At 40.1% G+C, this 27474-nt stretch overlaps 1 protein-coding gene and 1 long non-coding RNA gene across 24 annotated transcripts in view; both read right to left on the minus strand.

Annotated features, from left to right (window-relative positions):
- The window catches only part of MRTFB (myocardin related transcription factor B), a 68012-nt gene extending 45900 nt beyond the window's left edge, over nucleotides 1–22112 (minus strand). For 2 of the 23 annotated variants that reach the window (XM_086853691.1, XM_086853677.1), the window contains exons 1-5: nucleotides 21294–21872; nucleotides 20776–20887; nucleotides 19192–19300; nucleotides 18884–18928; nucleotides 5472–5636 (exon numbers count right to left, since the gene is read on the minus strand). In XM_086853691.1, coding sequence (XP_086709817.1) covers nucleotides 5472–5616 — 145 coding nt within the window. In that variant the 5' untranslated portion in view covers nucleotides 5617–5636; nucleotides 18884–18928; nucleotides 19192–19300; nucleotides 20776–20887; nucleotides 21294–21872. Of the gene's footprint in view, nucleotides 1–5471; nucleotides 5637–16439; nucleotides 16495–17928; nucleotides 18204–18883; nucleotides 18929–19191; nucleotides 19301–20775; nucleotides 21051–21293; nucleotides 21961–21999 lie in introns of those variants that run through there. The other 21 variants (XM_086853685.1, XM_086853671.1, XM_086853674.1 and 18 more) reach the window with 20 other exon arrangements.
- On the minus strand, nucleotides 8111–13871 carry LOC147650040 (uncharacterized). The gene is made up of 4 exons (XR_015277185.1): nucleotides 11516–13871; nucleotides 10623–10689; nucleotides 9679–9804; nucleotides 8111–8171 (listed from the first exon to the last, which is right to left on the minus strand). It is a non-coding gene; the product is annotated as an uncharacterized LOC147650040 (long non-coding RNA).
- Nucleotides 22113–27474: the final 5362 nt, after the last annotated feature.

Here is a 27474-nt window from a genome sequence, read left to right on the forward strand (position 1 = left end):
CACCCTTCCCAGAAAAATACCAAACATTTACAGTGATGTCAAATTTGTAAGTCTGTATGTTCTACTTCTCCCACTAAAACCCACACAAATTCCTTTTAAGGGAGGACATATGTTGGCAGTGTTCACTGCTTAAATGAAAACTACCTTCCATTTGGTGTTGCCCATATACATATCTAAATTAATAAATATTTTAAAAATGTGCATATAAAGTACATAAAAATACGCATTTTTGTATGTTTAACTATACAGATCTATGTTTAACTGCGTATATATATATATATATCTATCTATCCTGTAGAGGACAATACTTAGTCATCCACTGTGCTAGCTTTGATTTGCAAAAGGTGGAAAGTGCTGCACACCAATTACCACTCCTGTTTGCTCCGTGTTACCTTCTTCTAGTGGCTCTGTCACAAGCTGACATTTCAACCACAACATTTGCAGTTAGGACTTAGTTCTAACAACTTAAAACAACTGTACAATGGAATTTAAAATTAACTCAACATTCTTTTCTAGCTATGCATTTAGTTATACACAAGGAATTTCAAGAAAAAAGGTCAGAATAAGATCTGAATAAGTTTGATCAAGTGATCTTTTTAAAGGAAAACATGCTTTCTGTATCTCCTGTAATCACTCAAATGCCAGGCCCTCAAACAGCAATTCATATATACCAGATGCCTTGAATTAAGTCAGTCACAGGTCATGTCTCCTTTGTTAATCTCTTCACAATAAGCAGATAATTAAAAAAAATAATATCTATAAATCAAACTAAAATGATGGAATGTTTGTTTAGAAGTTTACCAAATGGAATGACCCTGCTGGAATTCTTTCATGTAGCCTGTGAAAATGTCAGAATATATTCCATTTAAGAGGTCACAGTCCCTAGAGATCTCTGAGTTTTGGCTTGTATGTCTTTTCACATGCTTTAATATTTGAAAATTGTTCCTTGTAGACACTGACTGATGGCCTGGGAATGCTAGGATTGTGGGAACTGGCAGTACCAATGACAAAGACAGACTTACTGGGAAATCAGTACCTACTCAGTTTGCACCCTCCTCTTGGAAGAGATAGAGCGACATTCAAATATTTAAAAGGAGACCAAGAGATGTGTTTTTTCTACTGATGTGTTAAAAAACCAAACAAAACCCCAAAAACAAATTCCCCCCAAAAACAGAGCACTCTCAAAAAAAAAAACAAACCAAAAACAAAGCATAAAGAAAAACATATTTTAATTACAATATGCTGTGTGTTCTTAGCAAAGATTATTTAGTAGAATATTTGCATTGGATGTTCCATGGTCTATTAAAACCTTAGCAGAAAGACAAACCCCAGAATCACTAAAGCTGGCAGCAGCCTCTTGAGATCCCCTGGCCCAAGCCCTGCTGGAGCAGGATCAGCTGGAACAGGCTTGCCCAGGACAGTGCCCAGTCTGATTTTTAGTATTTCCATGGGTGGAGATTCCACAGCCTCTCCAGGCCACCAGTGTACACACATACACACACACACACCTTATTTATGCACTATACTATAAATGCACACACACATTTCTCCTGTGAACTTACACAAATTGTGCACTTCTTTATCTAGATTGTGCCATTCTTTATCTAGATAGGTCTTTCAGGATACACTTCCTTTGAGCTCTGGTTTGTGGGGGATTTTTATGTTTGGTTTGCTAATGTTATTGGTGGTGGTGGTACTGTTAATCAGAATATCTGCATGCTGTTTTCCAGATCTCACTGCTTTCAGCTTAGTGATTATGAAACTGCTGAATTTAAGATGACATTTTCAATTACATTCCCTGCAAAGCTATTACTTTTAATCATAACTAAGTTTTCCATTTGTTGTTCTCTAGACTTTCCACTAGCCACCTTTTCTAGACTGTGTAGTGTACCTTTTCTCCCAACTCTCTCAAAAACCTAAATTCTAAGCACAGTGACCTACCTATATATCATTACAAGAGGAAAAAAACACACCTAATCACTGATCTTAGAGAAGTGGAGAAAAACCTGTCATACACAAATGCAAGGAGAATCCCAAATCTCACCTGATTCCCTAATATCAAATTTGCAGTTCAAATCTATTAATTGCTCAGAGGATTAAGAATTTGTTCAGAAGCCATAAAACTATGCCAAGAATGCACATTACCAGTGCTACATACTGAGGGAGTGGAAGATAAGAGATAACAGGCAAACTAATATACCACAACTCTTAGATGCCAGAAAAAATCCCTTGGATCATCAAATTTATTTAAGTAATACCATTAGGTTAAGTGGGATGTCGATTTCATACAGTTATTTTAAGAACTCTGTCTCCCAGCTGACTAGACTGGTCCCTTAGGAGGACTCAATATACACCATTTGGAGTATTTGTTCTTGTTTGGGTTTGTGTTGGGTTTTGTGTGTGTGTGTGTGTGTGTGTTCCATCTCCCCCTGAATTCCCCACAGTTCCTTCCCCACAAGCTCCCCAGCCCCATAGGAAGCTGCAATTCTCACCTGATCTTCTGTGCCTCAGGGTCTCTGCTCCTGAGTGTCCCTGTTCTTACACAGCCAGGGGCACTGCTTTCTTTAGGCTGTTTTCTCCAAACTGAGATTTTACCAGTCTTGCTCTTACTTTAAGATGTTCACTGTTCCAAGGCTTTTTTCCTGCTGAACATCCAAACTCCTTGGTTCTTCTCTCAATTAGCCAGTTCTGCTGGAGAACAGTTGTTGCCAGCTATGGGAGGAACAGCACTACCTTCTTTACTCTCTTCCAGTTCATGATGCACAACCCCAAAGAGAAGCAGAAGCAATCCCATTCCTATGCTGGCTGTGAGTTTGGAGGAGCAGACACCTCACAGCCCTCACTGCCTGGATCAGAATTGCTTCTCCACATCACACAAGAGGCAGGGAATAGGCACCCTCCTCTTCTGACAGGATTTATGGCCAAAGGGCAGAACTGAAGGGCAGTCAATGGCCTGGACAGGTGGCAGCCACTTACCCACCCATTTACAAGAATATAACCAGGCTCCCACCTGTGGACGACAACTGCACAAGAGCAACTTACATATCTCTTTTTCAAAAACTAGTAGCCACTGTCACAAGCAGAGTCTGGCACAATGAGATAATCAAGGAAGCCACCGCAGAGCCAAGAGAGGTTGCTGTAAAACACAAGCTAGCAGCTTTCTATTTTACATGTACCTTGAAATAATTGCATGGCTCTTCACACCCAGCCCTTCACAGCTCCCTCTTCCAGCCAAAGTGGCATGCTCAACAGTTCTGGAAAAATACTAATTCAGCATGCAAAAAAGCTCTGGTCATGCACTGTTTCCTTTTTTTGATGGTATCTACATGTGCAATCCCTTCCCATCATTTGGCTCTGAAACAGCAGGTTGGAAAGCTGCAGGCAGCATCATTCCCATCCACCCTCCTGCTGTCAGCAGCAGACAGCATATCCTTCCCTCCCTTGCCACCTCCTGGCTCTCAGACAGAAGCTCGTGAAACTGTGGTACAGTGTGTGGGCAGCACATTGTTCTGACTGGTACTCGGGCTGTGCCACGCTGCTGCTACTCTTGTCAGCCTCCCTCCACTGCAGTCCAACTCCACACCCAGGCATCAGTCTTATCCCTCCTGCTTCCAAAGAGCCTCATCCATGTCTCTTTTCCCCCAAGCTGTCCTTCCTAGGGACACAGCATTTTGCCTAAAAAGCACATACACTGGACCCAACCTGGCATCCTTCAGGCAAGGATGCAAACGCAGAGCCTATTTCCCAAACTCCATGTATGTGAGCAGCCCCACTGCTCATGAGAGGGACTGCACACTGTCATGAGACTGCCAGAATCACAGACACATCTCCGTCATCACTCAGGAAGTGACAAGTGTGAAGAGCAGAACCAATGAAATAGGAACTTCTGCTGCTTTTTAGCAAGTGGAGCAAGAGTTGGCCTCCAGAGGACAGGCATGATAAACCACTGCAACACACAGAGCACAGGCTTACATGATCAATGCACTGTATGTGCTGCCTAATTATCCAGAGAGATGCAGACTAATGAGAACTTGAAATTAGTTTCATTAGCAATACAGTATTGTCCACAGCCATGAACTTGAAAACAGCTTAAATGAAATGAGAGAATCTTAAAATTGTGACAGCCCAGGAGACCGACATTCAACATCCACCTCCCAGAATTGTCCATTTGTCTTTGTTCAGCGAGTAAATACCTGCACGTAGTAACTAGAAAATCTTAAGCTCCTAATGCACTCCAACTGTTTTGTTATTGATCCTCTGCTGGAAGTTAAAACCTCTTCAACAGAGTTGGCACAGCATATAAATGTTTCTTTGTAAACTCAAGGGACAATAATTCCACTGGAGCTTAAGCTAACCCTGAGAATTTGCAGCAAACCCACCGAGCTCTGCCCACCTGAACTCTTATGCCTGCTTTGCTCTGTGACTGGGATCTCTGGGGCAGAGGGCAGGGGAGAGGAGGAAAATGTGAAAAAGGAGAAGGTAGTAACAGCTCCAGTGACTGCTGGCTCACCAGGCATGCTGTGATTACCTTCATGGTAAACAAAACCAAACCAGAGCAGAAGCCTCCTACCCTTGCAGTGACATTGGAAAAGCTGGAAACACAGTTTCTGTACTAACTTGTGCAAGTCAGCTTAACAACACTGCAGAACAACATTAGAACAGTTCAGCCTCCTACTGGACTACTGCCAAAGACTCATTCAAGTAAACAAAAGGTTTAAAGGATCACTACCAAAGCTCACAGTAAGCATAATGCTTCCTGCATAAAAATATCCTACCAGAAAAATACCCTTAAAGATGTCAGTATTTTTTTAAGTGCCACTGTATTTCTGTGAACTGCAGTCTCTTACGCTTACAGACTTTATAAAGTAGTGACATGCCAAAATACTCTTGCAAATATCCAATTTTTGGTAAGAAGTAAAAATATTATTAAAATTACTTTTAATTAGAATCCATCAAGTTCAAAGTTCACTTTTATAAATTTTCTTCTTTGATAATTTCTATGAAAAATAGTTTCTAACCAAATTAACCAAAATTACTGAATCTGAACTTATAGATGAGCAGTAGTTTGGCTGCTTTGGAGGTTTGACAGGACACAGAGACCCACCTCATCCATTCTGGTTTTACAGGAAATTAAGGAAAAACAAGTTTTCCAGAAGTATACCAATATTGAATTAAACTTAATAGAATGCAAAACATTAATTATGTATTATTTATGCAGAAAAAAACCGCCTATTATTGAAAATAATAATTTTTGTCAGATAATAATAAAACTCTCAAAAATATTTCATCAATACTTGTAGTATACACCAGTTGTAGTTTCAAAACTACTCAAAAATCTGCTCAACTCCATTCTAGGTCCCAGAGTGGCCGCTGCTGCTCCAAGAGCCGTCCTGGCGGCTGTAGCTCCGGGCCGGAGTTGGCAGCACCCCGCCGCACGCGGCTCCGCGCCCCGGCCCCACGCACGCACTCACCATTCTTGCGCTCGGTGAGGGGCGGCAGGCAGGGCCCGGCCTGCAGCGACAGCCCCCGCAGCTCGTGCGCCACGGCCTCGCTGTGCGGGCTGGGCGCCAGCCGCGCCGGGGGCCCGGGCTCGTCCTCGCCGTCCGCCGGCTCCATCCTGGGCACGCCTCGGCGCTCTGCGGAAACAACGCGGCTCCGGTCACTCTCTGCTCCCGCAACACCGACAAACGCTTCGGACACCGCTCTGCCTTCACGTTTGGGCTTTGGGCGGTTCCTTCGCACGAGAAATTCAGCTTTTGAATTATGGACGTTACCTACTGATTCCCCACAAATATTACGGGCTGGCAAAAATGTAGCCAGGGAACGGATGCAGAGGCAATTTACCGGAGAAGCGGGACGGTTTCCCCGCTCACACCGACACAAACATCACCCGGTTAACCCTCACGATGGACGTCCAGAAGCTCCCGTGCCTCACCCTGTGCCACCACCCGCGTACCGGCAACATCCCTTTTTCCCAATAGCTTCTATTAGAGAATGCTGAATTAACATATTGTGCTAACATACAAATGACTTTTAATATTTTGAAGCTCTGTACAACTTTCCTTCAGATCCCAAATCAACGTCAGTCTTCATATAGGACTTCACACCACCAAAGGACAGTATTAGAACTAGTTCATCCTCAGGCTCTCCAGCAAGGAAGATTTTTGGCCATGAATATTTTAAAATTAATTTTACTGCCCATTAGCTACTTTTTGAATAGTTGAATGAAAGTTCCAATTTACTATTTCCTTCCTATCATTAGTGTAGTACTTAATTTACAGTAAGGAGAGACAGAAGTATGAATTACTGGTACAGGCTTTTTATACCTCACAGAATTATCAAGTCATTCAAGTTTCAATAAATCAATATGGACTTCAATGAAGTCCTATCCCTGAATTCTTGGAAACTTGAATGATATGAAATATTGATGATTCAGAAAGATCCACAAAAATGAAGAAATGTCTTATTATTGTGAGATTTTTTTGTTAACTTTCAATTGTATTTCTTAAGAAACACAACTGCTTGCCATATTCAGCCTTAAACTTCAAATTTCAAATATTCTGAATAAAAACACCATATGTGTTGGGGTGTGCATTCAGAATTTTTAAAATGCAATATATGTTTCAATGATCAATACCAAAATATTTCAAGTGTTAGCAAGATATTTAAATAAAACAAGATGACAAAAAATGATCCTGACCACCAAAGAATGGCCTACACTACAAAAGGGTAAAGAACCATGTTCTGAAAGCGTGAATTGAAAAATAAGAAATATAAGCAAGTACTGCTTGATTACACCTAAATAGAACAATTATCATGATTGAGTGCATATTTTTCATTATTTTCCCTAGTTACCAAGTGGCGCTTTCACATTAAATGAAGACACATTAACTTTCTGTTATGCAAGATTTTTTTCTTTGTTCTTAGCTTTTAGAAGCATAATTTACTCAGCTCTCACTCGATTTCCTGACATTACACTCTCCTCAAACTCCCACTCACCCATACAAATTAAGTACATTATTAACCAAGCAGGTCTCTTCAGAGCAGAATTTAAGCGAAAATTTAGCTGCTTATCTGTTCATATTCACAGCATTTTATCCACAATTTACTAGTTATGAGTTGTCTTGGAGTCACTTTTCAAAGAGATTAAGCCACGTGAGCTGTATTCATGCTTTCAAACCAGATGAAATTAACAGAAACACCTTCTTGTACTAAAAGTTTAGCATTTGTTATGCTGCAGGTTAGCTTTGACTATTTTTTTTCCCCATGACAGGTAAGTAAACATCATGCTTTGAATTAAACCAGCTTGACTTTCACCATTTCTACAAAACACTGCAGAATTGCTAACATGTCCATCTCGTAATTTTTGTTTCGGGAATGTACAGAAATGTGGGTTTATTGTCCAGATCCAACTGAGAACACAGCATGCAATTTGATGTTGACAGCAGCACAGCAGCACAACTTAAAACAAGTTTGATTTCTGACACAAAATGTGCTTGATGTATGGTTTGAACATTAATAGATCAGATTGGAAGGGACCTTCTGGAGGTCATCTAGTCCATCCCCCCATCCCATGGGATTACCAGCTCTCAGGAACTTGCTGTGTCAGCTTCTGAAAATCTCTGAAGCAGATGGTTTCACCATCTCTGGGTAATCTCACTATGAATGCTTTGCCCACCCTCTTCACAGAGAATTTCTTCCCCTGCTGATCATGACTCTCAGGTCCCAATTTTCATTGTAGTTCCACACAGTGCATGAATGTCATCATTAGGAAACCTCTAAATACAAAGTTCTCCAGTGCAGACCTGTAACCCTAATGTTAAACTTTCCAATTCACAGTCAAGTCCCAGATATTGCACTTCCTTCTTCCTAAATCTGTTAGATAGGGTGCTAAAAACCCAGGTATGTTCTCAAATGATCTTTTAACACTAGAAACACAAACAATTCAAAATGAGTAGAAGAAAACATTTGTTCACCTTGTTTAAAATCAAAGCCTGTACAATAAACACTTTATCCATGTGCAACAACCGTGTGCAAAACTGAAAAACCTCTCATTTAGAATGCAAAGGTCAAGATACTCTCATAATTTGTATGAAAGATAACAACTTGCCTCTCCTTTCTCATTTGTTTGAAGCCTCCTCAATCCTGAAGAATTATTTCAGATTTGCCATCTGCATTTACAGATGGTAACCATTATCAGTGTAACCCCTGAATGGAGTAAGACCTATACACAAAGTATATTAATAACATAACTGAAACTCAACAGTAAAAACATGGAAAATACAATTTAAAAAAACACACATTCTATTAAAGTTTCAGTATTCCACATAGCATAATTCAAGAAAACACTTTTTATACCAGGCTGATCAGACAAAAATCAGTTGTCACTCCAGGAGTTTCCATTCCTTTCCTGAAAACTAAGACACCTGAAGTTAAAGTTGTGTGAGCCATCACTCTGCTAGGTATGAAAACCATTTCTGCTTATGAGCTGTTAGAAATCGTAATACCAATTTATTTCCAGAAACTAAAAATAAAATTACTCAATTGCTCCACTAGTTCTAAATTATTACAGGTGTCTGTTTTTTGGTTCGTTTTTTTAGTGGGTTGTTTTTTTTTTTTGTTTGGTTGGTTTGTTTTAACATAGAATTCAGCAAAATGTTTAAGAATAGTAAAGTGAAAACTAGAAAAAAATTGTTTTCCTACTTAGCCTCTAGAACACATTATCAAAATAGAATCAGCACCAGCACTGCTAGGAGGCTTTGGTTCACATTTTCCTGACAAGTACATAGGAACAGTGTTCCAGCACTGGCAAACCAGAACTCCTGTACAATGTATGAACCTTATGTAAGTGTTCTCACAGATTGTAGGTGGTTGCTATCTTCTTAACTGCTGAAGACAAACGCTCCTTTTATTTTTAAACATTTTATCTTCAAAAGACAAAATGTATTTCCTTGGAAAAATCTTATAATGGGGGGGAAATACATACTTCCCTGCCGCTTAAGACACCAGAACTGGTATTTAATTTGGCACAAGCTCTGAAATCTGGATGACAGTTCAGTAGTAAATCAGCTTTTATTTTAGCAATCTGCTGGAAAATAACAGTTAAAGAATCACAATGCATTCAAGCTTTGGCCAAGTCAACTGGCTGACATTAATACTGCTCACTCACTCACACCTGCAAGGAGCCTGGGTCACTGTACCCAGTACAGTACTGAATTGAATGAAAGTCATCAGATATTACCAATACCAGCTCCAGGATTTACAGAACCATGGTGTGAACATGAGTCTGGAAAAGACTTGGAGATCTGTGCAGTGGGAACAGTGATTTCTGACACTGAGGCCAATAAGCACTTTGGGGGTTGTTTTAGTTTTAAATATTCCTTCTATTTGAGCAGTGGGCATTCATGATTTGTACCTGAGAGAATGTGAGAAGTCACAATCTGAGACCGACCTGGCAATTCCCCTTCCCCTTTCATGAAGAAGGGTAAAGACTGTGCTTTCAGAATGCAGCAGACCCTACCGGTGCCTACACAAGCCTACAGCAAACTTCCTTCCTAGGCTACAAATTAGTCCAGTCCAGTGGTCAGACCCTTGGAATGCTCAGTCTCTCTTTTCTTCCAAGAATCAACACACATCAGGTTTGAACATAAACAAAGTAGTCGGGAACATTCAGCTCACTGAACAGTCCGGGAACTGGAAGCTACGGGAGTCACTTCCCGGAGACGAGCCCAGGGGATGGAACACCCAGTCCAAGGAGAGGAAGAGTTGCAAAGTTTCAAACGACGGCTCCTCTCGGCATGCTGCCTATCAGCAAGGGGTAAAGAGAAATTCAGAAACAAATCATGGGCTTGGCTGCAATCTATCTCCACCAGCTCCTGGAGCAACACCAAAGAGAGGCTGTGCTCCAAAGAGGGTGACGCTCCTCAGCCCAGCCACAGCAGCTGCCGGAGCTCAGAAATGCAGCAAGGGCTGTGGGGGACAAGCCCCAACTGGGCAGGCACAGCCTCACCCCTGCTGTGCTGACACCATCTTACTACAGCACATGAACTTTGACGTGAAAACTGGCATTCAGTTGCCATATTGAAATAAAAACTTCATTCTTACAGTTAAAACACAGTGTCAATAAACTTAATTAATTAAGTTTTGTGGTCAAATACAGGGCAACAATTATTTAAATCATACAGCTATTTTTATTTTAATTATACAAAAGCAGAAAAAGATGAGAAATAGCAGCTGACTAACTATGAGTAATCACCTTGGATTATGCATTATGAGAAACTCAGTATTACTATTCATTTCTTTAAAAAACAGTGTGCAGAAGTATCTGACAAAACTGAGGTCCTGTCACGCTTCTCACTGTTCTAGTACCTGGAATAACATGTTTCTTCCAGGAGCACAGAGTCCTCCTGGACTGGGCTGGTCAATACTGCAGAAAAATGTCCACTTTTATCAAATAACTGAGATTAAACTTTCGTAACTGTCTGTTCTAGCTAAATTAATACCATTGAACAGACTCCAAAAGACCTCCAGAAACTCATTTAACACTTCTGCATATTTTGCTATGCAGAATAAGCTACAGTGGCAAATGCACATCGTAAATGAGGTAATGTATAAAGAATTACTTGTATCTGGACACAGGCTGGGGATGAGTCAGGAGAATCCTTGATGATATGCTCCCTCCACTGCTGCCTCCAGGTAGGAAAAAAAAAAAAAAAATCACAGTAATTGGTAACTGGAGCTGTGCCCTGCTAAGTGCAAATGAATTACCCAGCAGTGTGGGGCTCTGAGGAATAAAGGCAGCCTCCCACAGCTCCATTAAAGTGTGGGGAAACTGAAGCCTACCCTGTCACTGTGTAGGGCCATAGAGATGATTTATCTATTCTTTTTCTCACATTACTGCCTTCTCAAACTAACCTGTTCAAACAAGAGTTAGTGAAATCTGGGCTACACATAAACCTTCACTGGATAGAATCTACCTCACAGCAATGTTGTGAAGCTTAGTGTTTAAATACCTTAAGGTCTCATACAAATGTTTTCAGTAGTTGTAAATATTAAAACTATCTTCTGTATTCACATTTCAAGGGCTTTAAAATTATAACAATAAAATTTATTCAAAATGCTGAACTTCTTATAAATATTTTAAGTAAAGCAAGCAAAGGTTCAATATGCACAATATTCATCACTGAAACAAAACCCATACTGTCAGATGAAAATTATGTTTAAATTGCTTACTGACTATATAAAACTGTTCAAATATGTCATTTTCCACTAAGAAACTCTGTAGTGCACACCAAAATCGATAAATTGGTCTGAGGGACCAAACAAAAAGTAAAGTCTAAAATTAGCTGCCTCTTAGAAAGGTAACGCAGTCAACAACCTCCATCTTTAAGTCTGAACTGCTCTGCTATTCCATCCTGCGAGAGAGATGCTCACCTCTAGAGAGCTGTTGAAGACCAGGCATGGAAGCAAACATCCATTAACCCATCCTGATAACCCAGGACAGCTTTCAACTTACCTTCCACTGACACAAAGCTTCATAAGCAGAACCACGCTGTGTTAACTTGCAGTGTTTGCAGCAAAGTTCATAGAGATTTGTGCTGAAAACTGAATCACGAGGGGATGATGATTTATTTAATCTACAACTAAGTCCATCTTCCCTAAGAGCTGCTGCCTGAGCACTCAGCAGCAACCTGAATTCTGGCTACAATACCTGAAGTGTAGAAAATGCCGTCCCATAACCTGTTTTAAGTATAGGACATCAGGCACAGTCCTCAATAACTTTTTACTTTTAATCACTGTGTAAGCAGACATAATTTTATTTAATCTCATCTTTTCTGTGGATATCCTTAATAAACAATGCTCCTCTTAAGGCAATGTTAAGTCATTCAGCTGGTTTGATTTTTGATTGAATATTGGTATTTGATTAAATAGATACAAAGCTGTAATAGCATATATCCTCACTAGTTCTATTAAAATAAAGAGTTTTCATAAAAATACTTTAAACTATATCATCAAAACATGAAGTAGTATCTTATTTAGATGTTACTGTATATGGAAATATGTTGTATGAAAATGGTCAGAAAAATCTAAACATGACATTCCTATTTTTCAGTCTGTGAAGATGATGTTGACTGTCAATATTCTACATTTGCTTTAATACTCTAATTTTAAAAGCTGATATTAACATTGGCAACAAATACATTTAAGATGAGTTTACAAGTCAGTTTTACACCTAAATTTAACAAGGCAAGGAGACAAAGAAACCAACCAAAACAAAACCAACCAACCAAAAAACAGCTGCATTAGTGTGGTGCGCAAACAAATGATGCTTCTAGTTTCTCACCCTCATAAATGCCTACATATTTAAATAAGATCAACTCTGATTAGCCTGCCCAAAAGCAAATTCAGTTCTTCTGGAATATGACAGAACTTTGTAGAAGGATCCCATCTAAGATCCCATGTGCTCCGAGATTTTCTGTGGCCAGCAAAAATAACGTGCAACCAGAAGAATCTATTTATGTAATTGAAATTGCCAACATAGGAAAGAATCAAAAGCCAAATGTTTGTTTGGTATTTTAAATGCACTTGATAGCTGAGACAATAATTAGTAAGTTTTATCATTGACTTGGATCATAATCTTTCCCAATTCCTGTATGTGTCAGAGACCTTTGATAGCCAAAATAGTGGTCCATCTTAAAAATGAATGTTGGTAAAGCTCTTAAGGCATTTCAGGAAAGGTTAGAGGACTCCATGATTTCATTTGTTTGCTTGGATACTGTGAGATGTTCCCATTTATGACTAAGCTGCAGGTGCTATTCTGTTTATTTTACTGCCTGTAAAACAAACCCTTGAATTGAACAAAGCAAGGAAAGCACAAGGATTCAAATCAAAGAGGAAGGAACCGCAGGACTGCTTCCCGTTGAACTTGCTGCTTTCTATCTCCTATCAGAAGTGGGACTGAACATTGCACAACCATTTCTAGTAGATGAGATTTCTTGAAAAATCTAAACTTTGCATCTTTTTAGAACCACACACTTTACAGAGATTAGCAAGTCTTATTATTGCATTATTAGGTGTTCTCTTAAAAACTTCTATTGGACAAAATTTAACATACTATTTACATTCAGCAAGAAACTGCTAATTAGACATTAATTCAAAATAATGTAAGCATAATTAGAGATTACAAGCAACTTCACTTTAGGGGATCTTGCAAAAATCAGAATGATTGTCTGAGCTGAAATTCAGTGACAGAAGGTCCTCAGTTAAGCAGTCCCTACTCACAACCTTAGGACAGCTAAGAAAATGCCTCTGTCACAAACCTTTTGCTGCATATTGACTCAGACCAACACAGCTACTTTGAGGTATTAACAATGCAAACAGTAACTTGAATTAGCTCCCATGGAAACCAAACAACTTGTTGCTCCCAACTTCCGAAAATGAAACTTTAAATATTTAATCTGCTAATGGACAAAAGAATAAGGTGACAGATTAATGTTCAATTAAAAAATACAAAAATCAGCTTGTGGTACATCTTAAGCAGCAGCTATTCACTGTGCATTCTTTACCTGATTTACACCAAGTGCTTAGAGTTCATCTACAAAATTCTTTCCTGTTTCTTACTTCTAAATCCCATATTGTGTTATATGGCCTCATTTTTTATACAGCAGTGATAAAAGGTCACAATCTGAGTGTGATTACATCACTTGTACTAGATTTACACCTTAGAGAATCTTCCCAAGAATTAAAGTGGGGTTTTTTTTTAATAGAAACAATAAGGATGCAGACTGAAAGAATGTTGAATTCCATACAGTAAAGCACACTTCCAGGAAGAAAAATCCCACAACAAACTACAAAATCCCAGCCCTGAGACTCCTAAACACCGGAAATTAAGCATAAAGATATATCACACACATAGTATTATGACTAACAGCATAATAAATCATTTCTTAAAGACAAAATTACACTCTTCACTAAACAAAAGCCAAATTTTGCTTTTGAAATCAAACACATTTCTTCTAACAAGGAACAGAGTAGGACCACATGAAGGAATATCACTTACTGCTTCTTTGTAAATACAGATCCAAGATTATAACTGATGTAGCCTAATCTCCAGATCAACACCCATATTCTAAAATAATCAGAAGTATGATATTAGTACAGTGCCTGAAAACTCGAATATTCTAAAGAGTTTAATGCTATAATCCACGGTCCATGCCCTCAGTGCTTTAAGAACCAATTTCTCACGATCTCCAAAGCTAAAATGAACTCGAATTCCATTTTCCCTACTGAAATTAGCTAAAGACTAATAGAGCAGAAACTCTGGGTCAGAAGAGTTTATGTTGCCTAAGGCCAGTTTCAAAGAAGTCTTATCTGTTAAACTATTGTGTTCCAATATTTCATTCCATACAAAGCTCCTTGTTTAAAAATAAATAAGAAATAGATGGCAACATAAAATTGTTTACAGTAGATTACAAATTTCTGCACTTAGCAGCTGTCACACATCTACTTTCTGTAGTCCTTGTAGTTTGAGTAGCTCTCAAAATATTTTAAAAAGATACTGCAAATCTTTATTAGAAACTATGTTGGAAAATACTGATTATCTGATGAAAACAAGATATTCATTAAATATAAGCTGGTCAGATATAAATACTGTAGCCAAGGAGTTTTTCTTCTTGGTTTATTTTCATTGTTCTTTTTCTAGTGTCAGACAATAGCTATTTTTTCCCCAGATCACTACCCACTTTCCTGATTTCTATTCCTGAATTCTCTACTTTTTCTATCCTCCATGTATCACTGAATCACCTCAACTCAGCTTTACTCATCAAAAATGCTCTGTATTACCACCCTTCCTTGATAACCTTTTCGTGACCACGTTCCTCAGCCAGCCAGCACAAAGCTTGGCAAAGTCTACTACCGATGCCAAGAACCCACAGGCAGATGGGAACCACTATGGAACTCTCTTCTGCACCACCTTCAGGGCCCAGCTGCCCCAGGTGTTTGAGGAGGAGTAGGTGTAGAACTGTGTCCAAGGCTCTCCTGGGAGCATGGTTTACTCTGCAGCAAAGGGAAGCAGCCCCCATTCCCCATGTCTGACAGCTGGGCTGGTTCCACATTCCCACCTGTGCTCCTGCTCACAGCGTTCCCAGGACAGCAAAGATGAACTATGGGCCAGAGCATGTTGTCACCACCTGCATTTCCTCCTTTCAAAGAGACTCCACTTTTGTCTTTTACCAATTCTGCATGACAAGCTTTTAAAATTAGGCTTCTGATGCAGGACCTGGTAAAAAAGTCATCAAACGGTTTAGCTGGCAGAACAGAGGAAGGGTGGAACATCTGGCAGAGGAGTGAGGATCTGATTCCAGAAGAAATCACATATTACACTCTGTTATTCATAGAATCAAAGAAAGTTGGTTAAAACTGTCTGCAGATGTAGAGAGAATTATTTAGGGCTTGATTCACATTGGAAGACTTGTAATTCCCAAAACCATAAAAATGGTTTCTGTTTTGCAAAAACTTATAGTATTTGCTCAGTACTTTGTATTTGAATGCTGCTGTATTGACATTAAAATAAAGAAGCATTACTATAATTAACCCATACAGATTCAGAAATAATACAGACTGCAAAATAAAGCAGTAACTTCTCTTGAATTATTTACTAGAAACACCATCAGTGAGCTCTACCCTCATAAATCGGGTATTAAAATCCTTCTGCAGTCCAGACACTCCAAATGAAATTAGTGTTGAAAATATTAAGTAGAAAATGGTGAGGTTTCCAATTGTTTCTATAAATTCCTTATTCACACAGGTTAAAGTTTTAACAAAAACCTTATAAATGTATTAATTACATCTATAAAGAGTATAGCTGTACAGAGAGTACAAATTACATTCTGAAAAACATTAGCAAAACATTAAGGCTTTTCTTTTTGGGTACCTGTCTTAGTTGTACTTTATGGAAATATATGTTATGGAAAAATATGTTTAAAAATTTACTTTTAAAAATTAAATACTAAAAAACTAGTATACCAAGTGATATATAAGGAGAAAACACACTCAAAAATAGTTCAGAGAGGTTTATTAGTCCATTCAAAAACTCCTAAAATAAAACACAAATGGCACAATTCAGGTCAACCATAATGAACAGGTTGATCCCCATTAGCTTCTGTATAGCTATCTTATGTATATTCCATGTTCAGAATACACTGATCCTGAGACCCTGACCTGCCTAGGGACCAAGGGAAGATTATAAAAGTACTAACACTCCTTTGCTTTCACACTTCCAGTCACTCAGGTACAAGGGAACGTGCCAAGATGCTCAATGCACAACGTACAAAGACTGGGAACACAACTTGTGCAGCATCTTAAAACACAACAAGAGATTAATGATGACATCAGGTGTTCTCTCAGATAACCAAAGTACAAACCCCTAATTCCCAACTTACACTGAACCCCTGCCAATGTAAGACAGCACCTGCACGCAGGACTGCACCTGTAGCCCTGCAAGGAGACAGACACCACAGTCACACTCACAGCTCTGCCGATGTCACAACTTTACTTTCCTAAAGCTTTACTAACATGTGGCTCTAAATCATGAAAAGCTTTAAGTGTGTATTTGACTTTGTGCAACCCATTTTGTGTCAGAAACACATGCTTAAAGCTTTGCTGGATTGCAACTTTACCAAGCTTCACATTTTCAATTTTTAAAATATGGGGAACAAAATTAAGCATTGCAGCAATGTAATTAAACAGAATTTCAGTATCTGGAATTCTATGTCTCTTCTCTTTTTTTTATACTAAATATTGAGAAATTTGCCTCTACATGAGATATAAGAACCATTTTTTGGTATTAACTGGACTTACAAATATGAACTCATTTGAATGAGTTTCTCTGTTGAATTTTTATGAGCTGCCTCTTTTACATTTAAAGAATGAATAAGAAACTAACTTTAATGTCTCTAGAATTTGTAAACAACTTTTCAGCAGCTGTTCTGTAGCATTTCAGCAGGCTTCTAGCAGAAGGTGGAAATAAGAACACAACTGCAGGTCCTTCTCAGGTATGGAACTAGGAGTACCTGTGTCATAAATTCACTTACAAGGGTAGAAAACCAGCGTGTTTCCTTTTAGTCTTTAATTTTTGTTTCATTAATTTGTGTTTTACTAGTCAAAACTGAGTGTAACTAGAACTCTCCTCTCATTTTATTGCTTTTGGCACCATGCCCAGGTAAAAGCCCCTTTTCAAACATTTTATTAATGGCTTAAGCCAAGTACCAAATATGAAATCTTAAAATACTCTCTACTGAGTCAACAATTACAGAGATCCAGTTTATTGCACAAGTGCACAACTGTTACATTAACATCTGGATTTAATAATAGTAATCTGAACACTTCAATAAATTCTGTAATGTGCATTTGCTTTGGAGTTTCAGGATATGGAAGATTTTTGTGGTAGACATCAATCCTTGCCACAGAAGTTTGAAAAAAGTTGTATTCTGTAACTAACACTGGGCAATTTTGGCTCTTGAACTTCAGGTGCTAAAAAGGTTTAAAGACAATGCCAGTAATACTGGTTCCCTGTCCTCAGCATAGCATGGAATAATTTCATTTGAAGAAGCAAATATGAAACATTCATAGCTGTCAAGTGCAAGTAGTCTTAATCTGTCTTTTTTTTTTTTTTTGACATATAGCTCAAAAAGCAGCAGATTTATTCAAAATAAGAACCAAAGGTTGCTGATTTACTGGAAGAGAACACAGAGTGAACTGGTTTGCCAAGTCTAATCAAACCTGCTCTTCACAGAGCCTACACACAACCCCAAACACACCTTGCCTTCAGGTTAGGGGAAGCTCCTGTACCTTTAGGTGTTTCTAGTTGGGATTTTTTGCCTAACACAGTTCTGGGGTTTGCTGGAATACATCAATGCTACAGATACATACCCCCTTCTGTGTATATCCAGCTCTGTACATCTTGTTCTTCCAGTCTCTGGAGCAGTTCTTAGCCATGAGAGTCGTGTGCAGTGTCTGCTTTTTCTGTAGAGGTGGAACCTATGCTCCAGTTCATCTAGGAGGCCTCAGTGGAAACTATCAAGAGGCTTTAAGTTTGATGCTCTGTCTTGGTTATCCTGAAAATCAGGCAACTTGTCCCACCCTCTTTTTCCCACACAGAAGAGTAGGGAAGGGCAGGATCAGAATTTTCACCATTCAGGGACCAGCTTAACACCAGAAGCACAGAGTTCCAGAACAGAGAATGTGTTAGTCAATATACTAATTGTTTTACTAAACTGCTTGAGTTCCCTTCCTAACACCCCCTGAAACAGCACTATCACTAGCCATTAAACACCCTTGGTTGCTCCCTTTGAGAGAGAATTTTCCTCATCTATAATTGGATTGATTTTACCAAACCACAGAGGGTCTGGAATTGCTCTGGAGGTGCTGTGCTGGTACAAGCCTGAGTCACTGCAGAAAAACGGTTAAAAATAAACAAAATGCTCCACAGGCCAAAGTTTTAATATCAAAACTATTTACATTTGGAAAACATCTAACATCTGTGAAGACTTGCAAGCATGACAGTCCTTTAAAAAGAGAAAATACTGTTAAATCAGCATATGAGTATTTCAGTCATAATCTTAAGAGGTGATTAAAGTCCACTCATATCAAAGGCCAAAGCACAAAGTCACAGTAACTTGCTCTTAAGTTTATGTAATACAAGTACCACATGTAACCAAATTTCTGTTTGTATAGGAACAGATCTCTTGGAAAACTTTCCATTTTAACAGGATTATAAAACCATCACAACATAAAGGGATACACTGATCACTAAAAAAAATAGCACAGCAGCTTTATTAAAAGAACTTATTTTAAAAGTTTAAATTTTTTAAGACACAGCACTTACCTTATATCTCTAGCACCCTTCTAGAGTATCTGTTTCAGCACATTCCTAGTTCGTTGGAAAGTAAAAAGAAAAAGAAAAATCACAAAGATGTTGCAAGGATTCTTTATTTTAAAAGTTACATATTTTGATCTACCTGAGAAATTAAAGCCTTAAGAATACTAGTTCAGCTTTCTCAGTTTCCAGATGTTAAAGTGTGTTATTAGGTTAAAATCTTGAGATTAAAGTGATTTCAATATATTCTATGTGCGTCTTTTAGCACCTTTCATATTCATACTCAATTCTAAGTCGATATTTGTCTTTCCAATTACCTCTGGCAAGAACATCAGTACAAGATGTGCATCATCTGCTCCTTTTAACTCAACTGCAGTACACAAACCCACCCTAGTTCCTTCAAGTCTTCACACTTGGAAGTGCCAACTATACAACAGAAATATGTATTAGTTTTCTATAGACTCAAATATAATGGAACTTTAAAAAAAAAAAGGAAACCGTTCACATCTGCATTTTGTCATTTTGCTAAGTCACCAACTCAAATGGACTTGTTCCAACATCAAAATTTAATTTACTAGAGTATTTTAGAGTATGTGTGTACATATATACATATACAGACAGATATTATTAAGTCAACAGAAACCTACTGCACACTGTATTTAGAAAAATTTAAAAATCAGTTATTTTAAAGTCTGGCATTTATCAAGTGCTGTTTCATACAGTAACACTAATGGGGTTTTCCAGTTTTGGCACTGAACCAGACTTAAAATGTCCCTGACATTGCTCAGCCACACAATTTTACTTTTAATCCCAGTGATGAATCCTAACAGATTATTTTTAATTCTTTTAAAGGCTGAAGATGATGTTATGGTTTCTGTACATATCAGTGACAGAGGTTAAAAACTGAACATGTTAAAAACCAAATCAAAACACACAAAAGGAAGAGGCTACAAGACAGAAATGCCAAAAAGACTCACAAAAATAAATGGCCTATGATAAAATATATTCCATCTTCCTTCCAATAATCATTTCATCAATAATCTAAACACTGTTTAAAAAACCCAAAACCTCAACTAAGTATATTCCCTATCCAATATTACATTAATGCATTGTGTTATCAGTTATCTAATTTCATTGCTAGGCTAAAAAGTAAAAGTTTCAATTTTTAAGTATTTTATGCATATAAACCACTAAATTTGTCTTAATATCTGTGTATTGACCCTCACTATTAAAGTTGTTTTATAATATCTCATTCAACATAATCTGACAAATAGAAAAGGTAAATATTAAGGTGATTTCCATGTTATAGTATGACTGCTTCTAAAACCTCATTTGCATCATTAAGTTCAGTTTTCTACACTTCTCCAAATACTGCCAAATCCTGAAAGATGTTCTGGATTCCCAATAAAGAACCAAGGATCTTCAGCTTCCATATGTTTTTATTTGCTTAATAACTGGTGTCATTACCAAACAGCAATCTTGTCGAGTTTTAAATGCAAGTTATACCACAAAGTCACATCTGTAAGTAGTTACTCAGGAAAGAAAACTTTAGGAAGGAACAAGATAAAATGTCACACATTAAGAGAATAATTTTATGAAATGCCAGCTATGCCTTTGTTGAGAGGCTTAAAACCTCAATTAATGCAAAACCTGGGCATTTTTTTCTCATAAAGGAAAAGATGCAGCATGAAGAAGTGTAAACACCTTCCCATAAGCAAGAACTTCAAAATATGCTGTATTCATAGGACAGTGGAAGCTTGGCTTTTTTCCTTAAAAGGTGAGTGATGTTTAAGCTCTAAGTATTTTAGACATATTGACGTAACAGATTTCATGGAGGTGTTCTCAAAACATTCCTAAAAAGATAATTTTCCTGATATTGACTTCATAGCTAAACAACTTACTCTCTTTAAATCCTGTAGTCTTTATTTCACCTAATTGCCTGCGGCAGGCAGAAGTCCTAGTATCTCTCGACTGCACTGAGACTGGCTAACACCAGTTTTCTGCGCTGCACAGCTGCACACCAATACAAAACCCACATAAATGGGACAAAGGAAAATGTCTTTGCTGGCAGAAAGGCACGCACGGCAGCACAGCTCTCCACCTGGCTCCCTGCACCCCAAAGAATGTCACTGCCCAAATGTCAGCCAAGTGACCAGCACCCGCCATGAGGATCTGTGCATAAACGCGCCGTGGATACAATTGCTAACAAAGCTGATTCTAGAATCATGGAATCATCAGGCTTGGAAGAGACCTTCAATATCGTCCAGTCCAATCACCAAACCAGCACTGCCACCTCTAAACCACATCTCCCAGCGCTACATCCAGTCTTTTAAACGCCTTATGAATGGTGACTCCACTATCTTCTCGGCCAACCTATGCCAGTGCTTGACCACGCTAAAATGGGTTAACCAAGTGCTACCTAAATCCACACGTCGCAGAAAACGAGCCGAATTCGGTAACAGCCCCTGGTCTAAGGGTCGCAGATGTTCTCACAGCCCAGTGACCTCGGCTGCAGCTGCACGATTGGGGTCACGGAGGGCTCAGGTCTCCCCTGCGCGGCTCCCGGGCGAGGAGCTCCCATCTCAACGCCCTCAGGGTTCGGCTCGGGCCGGGCCCGCAGCGCCGCCCTGTTGCCTACAGCCCCGCACCTCCCCCAGGAGCTACTGTTCCTTACTAACGAATAATAACACGGGCCACATCTGCCAGCGGCCGAGCCGGTGCGAGTCGCGTCCCAGGGCGCGGTGCGGGCACCGGCACCTCCACCTGCTCGGGGCCCAGAGCGGCCCGGCGGAGCCGGGGGCCGCCCCTCCCGTGTCCCCGGCTGCGGCCTCGCGGGAACCCTGCCCATCCCGGCAGAGAGGGGGCGGCCGCCGCTCTCGGCACTCCCGCCCGCCTCAGCCTCCTTCAGAAGGCTCTGCAGGCGGGGCGGCGCGCAGCCCACCTCGGGGCCGGGCGGCGACGGCTGCCGGCGTGCCGCTCCCGCACAGCGGCCCGACCCGACCCGACCCGGCCCGGCCTGGCCCGGCACAGCCCGCGGCACAGCGGCCGTCCGTAAGTCGCGGAGCCCGTGAGGCGGCGCCCGGCCGCGCGCTCCCCGCGCCCCCCGCCCGCGCTGCCCTGCTCACCCCGGCCCGCCGCGGCCATGTTCCTCTCGCGAGCTCTGCGCCCGGGACCGCCCTCCCCGGGCGCGCGCCCCGGCGGTTGGCCCGCTGGCGGGGGCGGGGGAGCCGCGCGCTCTGGCGCCGCGCACGTGCGGGAGGCGGGGCCGCACATCCGGGCACTCGCACCTCCAGCGAGCGAGCCTTAGGGGAGTCGGTCCCGGCAGCCTCCGGAACGGGGTCACTGTACCATTGAGGTTGGAAAAAACCTCTGAGATCATCGAATCCACCCTAGGACCAAGCACCAACCAGGCCATGGCACTACGGGCCACGTCCAGCCCTGTTATTAAACACCTCCAGGGACGGTGACTCCACCACCTCCCTGGGCAGCCCATTCCAATGTCGGAAAGCAATTCCTCCTGCGTCCAACCTAGGACTCCACTGGCGCAGTTTAAGACTGTGTACTCGCGGCCTGTCGTTGTTTAGCTGGGAGAAGAGTTCGACCCACACCCCTACAACCTTCTTCCAGATACTTGTAGAGTAATTAGGTCCCCTCTGAGCCAACTTTTCTCCAGGCTGAGCCCCCTCATCTGCTCCTCATTGGAGTTGTGCTTCAGACCCTTCCCAAGCTTCATTGCCTTTCTCTGGACACACTCCAGCACTTCAATGTCCTTCCAGAGCCGAGGGGTCCACAACTGGAAGCAGCACTTGGGGTGTGCCAAGTACAGGACAGTCATTTCCCCGGTCCTGCTGGACACACTATTCCTGGAGCACGTATTTTTTGAACGTTCTTTGGGATCACTCCCCAGGCCCAGGCAAATCGCCCCATCCCTCACAGCGGTGCCTCAGCCGCGGTGGTCCCACAGTGGCGGGAGGGCCGGACCGACCCGTGCCCGGGGCTTTGGCCCGGGGCAGCCAGAGGCTGAGGCGGGTGAGTGGGTGGGTCCCTCCTCGGGCTGCTGCAATCACATGGATTTTAAATTCGATGCCAATGGACTGGGTATGACTTCAAATATTGGCTGTGCAAATATTCAGAAACAAGATTGGACTCATACCTCGTGTATTTCACCTTCAGGCTTAGCTGTCAGCGTCTGAGGTTATTGAACTTGATTCAACATCAAACCAATCACAAAGGAAAAAATATTCTTCAAAGAAGTTTGGAAACCTGATGATTTACACTTGGGAATGTGCAATAGAGAACTCAGGCATTTATTCTGTGATCAAAGTATGATCATGCATGCACACAGTAATTTATTGCACATATTGTGCAACTCTGCTCACAGCGAATATCTAACGAATTGACTTTTACTAACACTGAGCCAGTCCTTTTCCGTAAGTGCATACTGCATCAGGCCCAGTATTATGCAACTCTGCTTTTGAGTTGTATTTTTATTTTTTTAGCTCACAGTTTAAGGACTAAGCTGCCATTTGGTGCAATGGTCTAATACAGATTTTTTATTATTTGCAATTTGCTGATGTCCAGGAGATTGCTAAGAGACTGCACTGAGCTTATACTGTGTGCTGACCAAGCAAAACATGGTTCCCTGCTCCAAAAGAGTTTTTCAGTGCACTTGTTCAGCAGTGATACCACAGGCACAAAAAAAGAGGCAGTTTTTAATTTCTTTTAATTTTAAGACAGCATTCCAGTACACTTCACTACAAATGAATGCTTTGACATTTAAAGAATGACTTGTTCAAATTGCTTTAGATGGATTGGAAGGCTATTTTTTTTGTTAAGCTTTGAAAAACAGGGTAAATTTCTCTTATATTCACTAGATTACAGTTAGCTAATCAGATTTTATCCAATTCCAGAAGCAAACTAAAAACAATATACAAGAGTATTGTGCAAGAGGTGTAAATCTTGTTAATGTTACAATGCAGCCTAGATTATTCTAGTTGTTCCAATGGCTGCATTAATGGGCATTGCCCGTTCATTGATTAGAAGGGTATAGACATGGTTGCTATTGCAGAAGACATGGAATATTCCTTGCTAAAGAAAACTATAGTACTTGAAAAGCTGGAAAAAAGATGTCTGAGACAGAGGTGTGTTAAAGGGTGTGACATGAAACACAGATGGCGCTCATTTCTTGAGGGCATTTGTGCTTTATGAAACCACGTGGTGATAGGAGTCAATGAAAAAGACACATTTAAAGCAGCAAATAACTACTTAAAAAGTTTCTTCCATAAAATCACTCTATGGAAATTGTCCAGCTCCACACAATTGTTCTTGAATTTTTGAGCACCACCTTTCCTGTCTTGGGCATGGACATGTACAGTACTTCCTTCTTCTTACAGAATAGTTCAACAAGAGCCTTTGGCATATGCCTCCAAGAATAACAGTAGATTCTATATCCCCTTTTTTATAACAGGATAAGGATAAGAAGTGGTTGAAGCTGCCAGAGCAATGCAAAGCTCTGCAGAGAAAGGATGAACCCAACTCTCCCTCTCTCACTTTCAAACCAGTGTTCTGCTGTTAAAACTGCTGAACATGAAAAGCAGATAAATGACACAATATGAGCATTTTAATATTCCACTTAACGCACAAATAAAAATATTTGTTGTGATTTATAGTGAATATGTATTTAATCATGCAATTGTAAGCTGTATATTTTAGGGAAGGATTGTTTGTTTAATGAAACAATGCAAACATCTTTTAAGAATTATTCAGAAATTACCTATGCTTTACTAATTACTTATGCTGTACAAGAATTCTAGTACAGGCTTTATATAAAGAATTTTATTATTCTAGAGAAGTAAACATTGTTTAGATTTGTTAATAATGACAATACATTATTTCAAACATACAATATTATATTCTGTATAGTGGCAACTACATATTCAATGGAGGTATTGAATTTCTAGATATAATTAATTGAGTTAAAAACACAATTTTGCCACCTAACTTGCAGGATTACAGAATAGTAGTGCAGTTGGCTTACAGTTGAGCAAGCTACTTTGAAACTAGGGCAAGAACTACTACAGTCATATAATTTGTAATTATTATGTTCCAATAAATTCCTTAAAGGCCTGAGATCAAAAGATTGACAAAACATGTTATGCAAGGAAGAAATAACTACTTTCTCCACAGAGCTTTCTCCAAAGAGCTGTAAGTGAGGAGGAAGTGGATGAGTTGTTGATACAGTGTTATTTGCATTTGTATAAGCTTTTAACACTAGTTACAAAATGGTAGTGTAGTTAACAGGGGATGGTTTTCCAATCAACATCTCGTTGGAAGGCATCTTCTGCTTCCGGCCACATACTCCACAGGATCACCTGTTATTCAGCCTTATGATTTGTTCATTTCATGAATATTGAAAATGGAGCTGATGGTCATTTTGCAATTTAAAATGATTGCTCATTTTGTTTAACTGAGCTACTAGTGTACAGTGGTTAAACTGCAGACATGTGGGATCTAAGTGTGAGGAATTAATTCCCCACAGTTGCTGAAAGGTCCTGAACTCTTTGTCACTTGCTTCTCTTGGTCTTCAGGAATGAGGATTTCTGAAGTTTCTGGTGTGAATCAAAGCATTTGTGGAGAGGGTGTTTGCAGCGGGCATGTTCGGTATTACTTTCGGAATACTGGCAGCCAGCCTTTTACTTCTAATTAAATGAGAGAATTTCTAACAGAGAGAGCTCCTTGATTTAATTTTAATTTTTGTCAGAATGCCCAGAGCATTGAATGGGTGTCTGATCATTGGAATAACATCCTTAGCCCAGATCGAATGACTTAATGCAATTAATTTACTACCACCACAGGAAAAATTCTAAGATTTTGTTTATACAGATTGAGATTGATAATGAATATACAACCCCAAATGTATGATACTCTTGTCTTTTCCATGATGCAAATTCAATTTCTCATGTAAAGCTCAGGGCTGAAAGGCAGAAAGCAATTCCTTTGGTATATGCGAGATGGAGGCTTTTCTAATTCCTTTTTGGAGACTGGTGAGTCCATGGGCTATTTGTCCCAGGTTGTAACTGAAACCTTTTCCCAAACATTGCAGCTTAGTGCTCATCTTTGTTTTAAAGCACTTTGAAATACAGTTATAATGCAAGCTTGGCAAAAGAACAGTGTAAAATGGAAAAATAGCAAAATGTGAGGAGACTGCTGTTCATTTTGTAAGGCAAAGCTTGTGACTTAAGAACGCTGCTTAGCAACAGATGGGGAAAATCTGAAGGTGATCACATCATCTTGCAGTCCCTGAAAATTAATTATGCATGTTCATTCTGCCTTTGAACTCTCATCCTTTGGATACCCCTGTTCTGCTTGTTCCCTGGGATGAGGTCCATGAGATGGTTCAGCCATGTAACCCAGTTTTGTTGTCCCCCATTCTTATGCTGATGCAGCACTGATTCAGCTGCAGAGCTCTGGCTCAGGCTTTTCCAGTTCTCTGTCCCACTGTGCTGTACACAATGCCTACTGATCCCTGGGGAATAGGAGCCAGGGTGTCTACTGCCAGGGAGGGAGGGAAGGAGGGAAGGAGGGAGGGAAGGAGGGAAGGAGGGAGGGAAGGAGGGAGGGAAGGAAGGAGGGAAGGAAGGAAGGAAGGAAGGAAGGAAGGAGGGAAGGAAGGAAGGAAGGAGGGAAGGAAGGAAGGAGGGAAGGAAGGGCACCACAGACTGAGGAGTTTCTGTGGATGGCTGTGTCACTAAACACACATTTCTGTCTATCAGCACCATTCACCGCCAACCCTCAGTGGCTCAACTCCTCTGCAACTTCTTCTCACACCTTGCTCTCCAACAGTTTGACTTCATATATCTTTTTCATACTTTCAAAGAATGCAGGGTGGCTTTTCTAAGTTTGATTTCCTTAGGAAATTACCCAGATTGAAAAATTTATTTTATGGTATTGCTAATGAAATTGGCAGATTGTGGCATTTGAAAAGCTGTAAAGTCTCCTTGTGATTCATGTGCCACCGCCATCATTCAGCATGCACAGGGTAGAAGTATAAATACAATATTACAAATTGGCAAGTAGTGTTTGATTTATTTATCTGCAGATGCCTTCCCTGTGAACCAAGGCTTATGTTGACCAAACGATTAATCAGCTTGGTAGGCTTAAAGTATAAACATCTCATACCCAACCGAAAGATTAATTTTCATAAATAGTTAAGGAAGCAGTGATTTGCACTCATATTTAACTGGTATTTGCTACCAGGGATGTTTTTACTTTTCCCTGGGGGAACTTCAACTTTTCAAATACAATTTTGACACAACATAGTATGGGAATTACCTAGAACAGTTAATTTTTATTTTATTTGATTTGATTTTCCAAAAAGCAAGGCACTTTCAAGGAAGGGTACCTGCTTTCTCTACATAGAGTGCTGAGAAAAGTCCAGGGTGAATTATTCAAGATATTGATTAAGGGTAAGACAGCAGACTATAAGAAGTTTTGTTTTGTAAAAACTGTCAGCATATATTGATTGTGCTTTTTACTTAGTAAAACCCCATTTAAAGACTTGATCATATGTCTAGATCCTCCAGTTGGCATCTACACACAAT

This window comes from Cyanistes caeruleus, chromosome 17, assembly GCF_971803275.1.
Source record: "Cyanistes caeruleus chromosome 17, bCyaCae1.hap1.1, whole genome shotgun sequence".
Taxonomy (NCBI): domain Eukaryota; kingdom Metazoa; phylum Chordata; class Aves; order Passeriformes; family Paridae; genus Cyanistes; species Cyanistes caeruleus.